This window comes from Dreissena polymorpha, chromosome 16, assembly GCF_020536995.1.
Source record: "Dreissena polymorpha isolate Duluth1 chromosome 16, UMN_Dpol_1.0, whole genome shotgun sequence".
NCBI classification, from domain to species: Eukaryota; Metazoa; Mollusca; class Bivalvia; order Myida; family Dreissenidae; genus Dreissena; species Dreissena polymorpha.
In genome coordinates, this window is record NC_068370.1 from 15837371 (window position 1) to 15846039 (window position 8669).

At 37.3% G+C, this 8669-nt stretch overlaps 1 protein-coding gene across 1 annotated transcript; it reads left to right on the plus strand.

Moving 5' to 3' along the window:
- The first annotated feature begins 2063 nt into the window (after positions 1-2063).
- LOC127861684 (uncharacterized) lies at positions 2064-3945 on the plus strand. The gene is made up of 4 exons (XM_052400370.1): positions 2064-2199; positions 2833-3015; positions 3341-3507; positions 3850-3945. Exons 2-4 carry the CDS (start codon positions 2901-2903, stop codon positions 3943-3945), a joined length of 378 nt encoding a protein of 125 aa, XP_052256330.1. The 5' UTR covers positions 2064-2199; positions 2833-2900.
- The last annotated feature ends 4724 nt before the right edge of the window (positions 3946-8669 follow it).

An 8669-nucleotide genomic window follows, 5' to 3' on the forward strand; every position in this document is an offset into this window, starting at 1 on the left:
ACGACCGTATACTTTCAATATAGTTTTTGACAATCAGTAACCATTCGTTGAAATTGAAAACATAATTCATCGTTTAAATGCGAACCGATGTAATAGAATGAAGTTATTGCTGCTCGTCCCGATCAAATTACCCATGGATCGCTTACATGAAGCGAAATCTGCCGTCGGCAAAGTACTTGCAAAAACTTCCGTATTATTATTGAATTTATCATTTGGTCTGAATGTTAGGGTTGGAATCCCGGTAGGCAACTTGTAAAGTTTTATTCTTTTTTTCTCGCTATTGTTTATAGGTGAACAAGTTCGATTGTTTTAAGCTGCCATGTTTAGACGTTGAATGAGAACTCTAAAGGTAATAACAAGTCATGTACTCTTTCTGTCCCATTAAAATTGGGACAATAGAGCACACTGTTGCTAAAAAATGAAAATTTGAAAATATTATTATAGCGTTATTTATCGGTCAATGAACAGCGATTTATTTATTGAGCTTAGCAAATGAAATACCGTGTCTAGTGATTCAAATCCACTATCAAAACGGCAGATACAATAAATGAATCTTTATTATTCTAAACAGATGATAATTCGAAAAGTAGTGCTATTAAAAAAACTTAACACATATGTTCGCATCTGGAATGAATACTTGAGACTACAACTAATTATACAAGTAAGCTAGTTCATGTTACTGTCCTTGTATGTTGTCTGTTGCATTATAAAATTACAGAATCCGGATAGTGCCATCTATAATCTCGCCCTTCGTTCATCAAGTGCGACACTAGACACACGAAGCGATACACGATAGTTTTCGCGACAGTCGCGGCGACGCACGATATTATTTTTCGCGACAGTCGCGGCGACGCACGGTATTTTGCGCGACAAACTGCGGCAACGCACGATATATTTAACACGATATATCGCCTTGTGAAGGTAGCCCAAAAGGCGATAAATCGTGTTAAATATATCGTGCGTCGCCGCGACTGTCGCGCAAACTATCGTGCGTCGCCGCGACTGTCGCGAAAAATATCGTGTATCGCTCGTGTGTCTAGTGTCGCCCTTGATGAAAGAAGGGCGATATTATATATGGCACTATCCGGATTCCGTATAAAATAGACTTGAATTCAAACAGTGAATACGTCTATTTACAAGCATCATTTCTTGAATATGTATGAATAGGTATCGATAAACAGGTAATCAATTTGCGGATTAAGATGATTTTTCCTAAAGTGTTGATGGACGTTCAACGATTGAAAGCGATAAAATATGCAAATTGCCTTAAACATACATCAAGTCGGATTGAGTTCGCATTGAGGACAAGTCGTGTATGTTTTTAAGATGAAAACAATGACACATGAAATTGTATTTATGTTCGTACTCTATCATTTGCGGAGTTATGGAATGGGTAAAATAGATACTAGCTAAATTTATATTTTACAAACAAAATATCTTGTCGAAAAGGGATAAGTATTTAATGTAATGGTCGTGTTAATTTAATGGTTAGGTGCTGGTACTTGTATTGGTGTAATATGGTAATTTTGTGATGGTCGAAATAGTTCTGTTGATTGAATTAACAGGTGCGGCGGCAACAGAGGTGGAGATTCTGCCGCTGATGCTTATTGCTTCTCGAAGTGATGTTGGTGTTTTGATTCGTTATATTGTGGTGGTGATCATAATCACAGGATACAAATAGTAGTAGTTATGGTGGCAGCATTGGGAAAAAGGCGAAGCAGTAGACTTGTTAGCTATAATGCATGTATTGAAGTCGTCTTGTTTACTTGATTCCAGGCGTCGTGCTTTTAAAAATTCATCAAATTTATCGTCACCATGATCATCTTTCTTTTTTTCTTCTTTTTCAGCTTTTCATTAAATATGACATAACTCATTTAAAAAGCTTCATACATGGTCAGGAGGGTCACAGTTCGTTGCTATCAAAAATATGATGCGATGACATATACTGACAAATAACACTTGTGGAAATAGGATGTAGATGTGAAATTTAATATGATTATAAAACGTACTGAACCTGACGACATAAATTATAATAATGAATGTATTTTGTTCGATAAGCCACCCCATGCCGTGCGGGTTTTTTCGGCCGCGAATGCCTGTTCGTCTGCCACTGTGCCGGTGAAAAGCCGTGTGACGACACATCCGGTAGATGCGCAAACGGTTGCGCAGACGGATGGACTGGCGCCTCGTGTCAAAGAGGTAAGCAGAAAAAAAGTGACCTCTGAAGAAAAATGTTCGAGCGTAAGGTGACTAAAAATACCTCTCAATTGTGATGGCATGGGTTGAAATATTAATGGTGTCGTGTTCTGAGAAAACTAGGCATAATGCCTGTGCGTAAAGTGTCGTCCCAGATTAGCCTGTGCAGTCCGCACAGGCTAATCAGGGACGGCACTTTCCGCTTGTATGGTATTTTCAGTTTCAAGGAAGTCCCTTTCAACCGAAAATCTAGTTTAAGCGGAAAGTGTCGTCCCTGATTAGCCCATGCGGACTGCACAGGCTAATGCGGACTGCACAGGCTAATCTGGGATGACACTTCACGCACATGCATTAAGCCCAGTTTTCTCAGAACAAGGCTCAATGTATCACACACAATAATAAAGTGAATATATTTCATGCTAGTATTCTACCCTCTGTCATTATATAAGAACACACACATCAAAGTTTCATAAAAACAAATATATGTCAAGATTATGATTTAATATCAATTTGTTTTTATTATTGAGCTGTTTGTAGTTCACTGTTTGTTTTATCTTTAAGGCTAGTCATGTGACCGAGTATATTGTAAGAATAACACTTAAACTTTTACAATGTCAAACATTCTCTTATTTGAAGAGAATATAGCGTTCCGTCGGCGGACCAGCCAGAAAAGTGCGACTGCCGGCAACGACGCCGATGGTGCTATGGCAGTTGACGACAACGCCGATACGTGTACTCACACCCGGCCCGGGTCGCCTGGCTGGTGGTCCGTGACGTTGGATAATGACGTCACCGTCAATAGCTTATCTATATTAACTGGTAAAAATGTTTTCTTAACCACAAACTTAAGTATCGTCTTCAGTCGTTCAGACGTTACCAACCACATCGTACAGCTTGGGTATACCAACTGAACAGCGTTTACTTGTATAATAACAACTGGGAGCTATGGGGCATCTGTTACATATGAAATAAATATGATATGATTGTAAAAACTTTCTGCCTATCTAGGGCATGTGGAACACTGCACTTTCTTGGTTTATAGGATAATTTGCAAAGAAAAGCCAAACTGCGGAAACTGTTCTTGCACTGGTGCCCTTAAGTGCCATACATGATAATGGCTTCAAATTTACAAACTTTTTTTCAGAGAGAAACGCCAGTCTCTTTGACTGGAAAGTTTACGTGGGGACAGAAGACAGTGTGCTCACCATGGACCTCTGCACGAGCGCACGTGTCACGAGCAGTGGTGCCACCTTGCGGTGTGACGGTATAGCACGCGGAAGTCACGTGATGGTTGTCAATCGAGCAGGACAGGTGAACATCTGTGACTTCCGCATATATAGTAAGAAAATAAAAAAGTTCTTTCATATCAGGTATTGAGCCTGTCATTCTTTCTTCTTAATGTTAATATGACTTTTCTTGTGATAATTTATCCGGGTTATCCCATGTGGAATCATTATGGACGAATAAATTTGTTTACATTATTGCTGCTGTTGTTTACCATTAACATGATTTTGTAAAAGAATATATACCTATTAGTTTTGCCATTATTCGCAATTTGCAACTTCGACGGAGTTTACACCTTCGCACGCAACGTTTTTGTTTATTTATATCTGAATAAGATGTGAAACATAGTCTGAAGTGATTTTACCGCAGAGTGCAGTCCATTCTGGTTCGGGACAACCTGCGATTATACCTGCAACTGCAAGACCGTTTCGGAAGTTTGTGACAGTGTGTCAGGCGCATGCGTGAGCGGATGTGCACCTGGTTGGAGCGGAATGGACTGTCAGACTGGTACGTAACAACATCATGAAATTAAACATGAATAAAAACGGTAATTGTCGTGTTTAAGTCAAGGACTGAATAACATCTTTGTTTTGTGGACAACACGCTGTACACAGTCCTTACTCTGAGTGTGAAATTTTTGTATCCGACATCGAAATGTCTGTAAGAAACAATGTTCAACGCTCTCGATTTATGGACGGTTAAATTATGTTCAGTTTTCGTGAGTCGTGCGCATAATTCTTCTGCTGTAATGAAGTTGCATATTAATAGTTACAGGGTTAGTTACACTGTAACGATTATATCACGCCAACTACTTTCCATCTCATCAAATTAACAAGGACAAACACTGTTTTTGATAACTAGTAATACCGAAAATGTTTCTACTGCCCCATATAGTCTACTACTGATACCATATAGAATATATGGAGTCAGCATGTGACGTGAAACAGGCAATGGGAGAAGAGTATTTTGTAGATGATCATGGCGTGATTGGCGTCGCTCTGGAGAGCGGTGACTAGCATGTAAAGCATTTTTTCCCTTATGGGAGGAAAAGTTATTTTACGGATCGATGTATATATTTTTGTTTTAAGAATATCTTGCATAGTGGTGATTTTTTGTGTAAATTAGTGTAAATAAGTACTGCATTTGTGCCTATTACATTTATTACAACATTTATTGCCAATAATGCAAAGCTAATTGCTTTAATAAATAACTGATCCACAACTGATCACAGGGGAAATATCACAGGACTGGGCAAATACGCGAAGCTTTCTGGTTTTGTATAAAAACAAAACATAATCAAAATATATTTATTTTGTGGTTTTTCTAATTTGCTTATTTAGTGGAGAATCAATGTAGTACGATATTTGACGACCTATCGCGCAAGCAAGTTTATCGGAAGGCGTAGTGGTACGAAAACGTACAATGTATTAGTTTATTAATAGACATATAATAACGATCGCTATACACAACTTCACCAAATATCAGAACATAAATGATGACAACCGGAATAGCTCAGTAGGGAGAGCGTTAGACTGAAGTTGTTTACACAACCATCAACTAAAGGCTCCCGGTTCATTCCCGGGTTCCGGCACGAACGGAACAGTTCGGCAGCTGACAATTTTTTTCAGTCAGGTTAATAAATATAATAAAGCTTTCTTTTATGTAGACATTTTAAAGTGGCCTTTTCACAGATTTTGGCATATTTTGAAGTTTGTCATTAAATGCTTTATATTGATAAATAAAAACATTGGATCTTAAAAGCTCCAGTAAAATATCAAGAATAAAATTTAAAAAAGGAAAAACAGTAGCCGGTACCAGGGCTCGAACCAGTGACCCCCGGAGTCCTGGATTTAGTCTGAAGTAAAAACGCATTAGCCCTCTCGGCTATTCCGCCGGATATACTCAGTTGAAGTATTTTATACCTTATATAATGCTAAAGCAATCTTCTTAGTTTCGTAAATTTAAACGACAACAACAGAACTCTCCAAATTATTCAATCGTTTCGCGTTGCAACGCTTTATAATTTTTAGGTTTTCAAATCGTCAAAAGATACACATAATGGCTTTATTGGACTATGGTAAATGCTCAGTAAGACAGTCTCCTCACAAATATAACTAAAACGAAAATTTGCGAATCTAAAACAACTTTTTTATTTTGTCAATTTACCAAACCGTGAAAAGATCACTTTAAAATCCATTTTACTACAATTGGACATTTTTATTAAAATTAATGGATGCCGCGTGGTGACAACGTTAATTAAAATTTCTTACATCACTTAAATATCTTATAAACAAGGGCTGTTTGTAAAACATGCATGCCCCCATATGGGCTCTAAGTTGTAGTGACAGCCATTTTGTTAATATGTTTTTTCCCTGAAAATCAATAGGGGTCATCTGCGAGTCATGATCAATGTACCTATAAAGTTTCATGATCCTAGCCATAAGCTTTCCTGAGTTATCATCAGGAAACCGTTTTACTATTTCGGGTCACAGTGACCTTGACCTTTGACCTAGTGACCTGAAAATCAATAGGGGTCATCTGTGAGTCATGACCAATGTACCTATGAAGTTTCATGATCCTAGGCCTAAGCGTTCTTGAGTTATCGTCTGACAACCACCTGGTGGACGGACCGACCGACAGACAGACCGACCGACCGACAGACCGACATGAGCAAAGCAATATACCCCCTCTTCTTCGAAGGGGGGCATAAAAATACACGTGTTTTTATATTAACAAATAATGCAAATAACACATCTATTATCCATGTATTTTTATGGTTGTTGATCATAGGCCCTAAGTACTATCCCTACCACATATAGAGCGCAAAGCGCGACACGTATTATTGATAGTATTAATGAGTTGCGATAAAGGAAGCAGCCGCTTATCAAGGAGGAGCTGTGTCCCAGCAACCCGTTTCCCTAGAGTCAAGCACTCCTCGGAGTTTTTTTTAAGAACCACATATAGAGCGCGAAGCGCGACACGTATTACTATCCAGGTGGTATGGGCCCTTTAGCATTATCCGACCATTACGTCCATAGTTATCTTCCTTAGAATTTGATAAATTTTGAATTCGTTGTTCGAAGTCCAAAATTTTCATCCGATTGTTCCCAAACTTGCACAGGTTTTTTTATCAATGAGGACCCAACCCAAACTCTATATGAGCAATATCGGACCATAAGTCCAGAATTATGTCTCTTTGAATTTAAAAATAAAAGTGAAAAACTGCTTGGTTAGGTGATTATGTCAACAATTTTCATCAGATTCTTTCCAAACTTACAGTGTCTTCATATCAATGAGCATTTTTACCTCATTTAAAATGAGAAACATCGGGACAATAAGTCCAGAATTTTTTTCTATTAAATTTGACAAAATAAACAATTTCCACTGTTTAAAAAGATTTCACAACTTTCGTCTGAATCTTTCCAAACTTGCAGTGTTGTTATATCAGTATTACTCGAACCCTATTGAAAATGATGAATATCGGAGCAATAAATCTATTATGATCTTTTACTGAATTTCAAAGTATTGTGAAATGCAGCTTCTTCATGCAATTTAAAGTTTTCCTTCATTTTTTTTTTCAAACTTTTATAGTGTTTTCATATCAATGAGTACTCAACCCCTATCGTAAATGAGCAACGTAAGAATAAGTTCAAAATCATCTCCCATTGAAGTTGAGAAAAATATGAAATTACGCTTACAAGATTAAGCAGATTTTTTAAAACCTACACAGTTCTGTTCCATTAATGAAAACTGCACACGGATGCCAGTAAAAAAAGGAAACCAATGTAAATAAAATGAACTATGAAATATTTGGGGGTTACAACACAAAATCATAGATAATGGTTATTTGGGGGTTATAACAAAACATCATAAATAATTGTTATTTGGGGGTTATAACACAAAATTATAGACAATGGTTTTACCAGTATCTTTTTCTATTTTGTTTAAAATAATCGGCCAATATATTAATATTTAAAGTAGAAAAAAAATCGTTCCATGTAACTTTATTAAGTGCCTTTAAAGGGATCTTTTCACGCTTTGGTAAATTGACAAAATTGAAAAAAAATGTTTCAGAATCGCACATTTTCGTTTTAGTTATGATATTTGTGAGGAAACAGTAATACTGAACATTTACCATGGTCTAATATAGCCGTTATATGCATCTTTTGACGATTTTAAAACCTAAAAATTATAAAGCGTTGCAACGCGAAACGATTGAATTATTTGGAGAGTTCTGTTTTTGTCGTTAAATTTTGTGAAACTACGAAGATTGCTTATATAAGGTATAAAGAACGATACGTATGTGTACTCGGCGGAATAGCTCAGTTGGCTAAAGCGTTTTTACTTCAGGACTCTGGCAGGACTCCAGGGGTCACTGGTTCGAAACCTGGTCCGGGCAATGTTCTATTCCTTTTTTAAATTTTATTCTTGATTTTTTACTGGAGCTTTTACGATCCAAGGTTTACATTTATCGATATAAAGCATTTAATGAATAAGTTAAAAAATGACGAAATCTGTGAAAAGGCCCCTTTAACACTGAAATTCCCGACGCCCTTTGATGCTTTGCATCAATACTTATCTTGTATAAGTATGTATCAGACAAAGAATCTGAACAAAGTGACAGTGTTAAATTCCTTAGTTGCTTATCTATGGTATACAAATGATTTACATGTACGGGCATGTATATTCGTCCTAAAATGTAATACAAATGACCTAAATGTACGCCATTCCAGTTTGCATGAACACGCATGGTGCCGACTGCCGACTGCAATGTGGCCACTGTGCAGACGACAAACCGTGCGATCACGTGACAGGCACCTGCCAACATGGCTGCCAAACTGGTTGGACGGGCATATTCTGCAATGAACGTAAGCAGAAACAAAGATTTCTTGAAAAAAATATTAAAAGCTGATCGGCCGGATAGTAATGAGACGGGTCTTTAACTGGTACTATTAGCAATTTGTTGAAAAAAACGGCGTTGATCATTACTAATATTCATGTTCGAAGGTCGAAATCTGGCTTTATTGTCAAAGACTCAAAAGTATCATTCCCTTTACCAGAACAGTTAAAAAATAACTCAATGAACGGATACTTACCATTTCCAAGGATTCAATGAATAAGATTGAACAACTGCAACTCGGCTGTCTATTAAGCTGTATATGATTCTTTACTTGCAATAGAAATTGTGC

Excerpts from the sequence above, each read along its gene's own strand:
- LOC127861684 (XM_052400370.1), top strand. The coding sequence starts at position 2,901 with ATGGCAGTTGACGACAACGCCGATACGTGTACTCACACCCGGCCCGGG. Across the intron at positions 3,016-3,340 it reads TAGCTTATCTATATTAACTG|AGAGAAACGCCAGTCTCTTT; the intron begins GTAAAAATGTTT and ends ACTTTTTTTCAG. Across the intron at positions 3,508-3,849 it reads TTGTCAATCGAGCAGGACAG|AGTGCAGTCCATTCTGGTTC; the intron begins GTGAACATCTGT and ends ATTTTACCGCAG.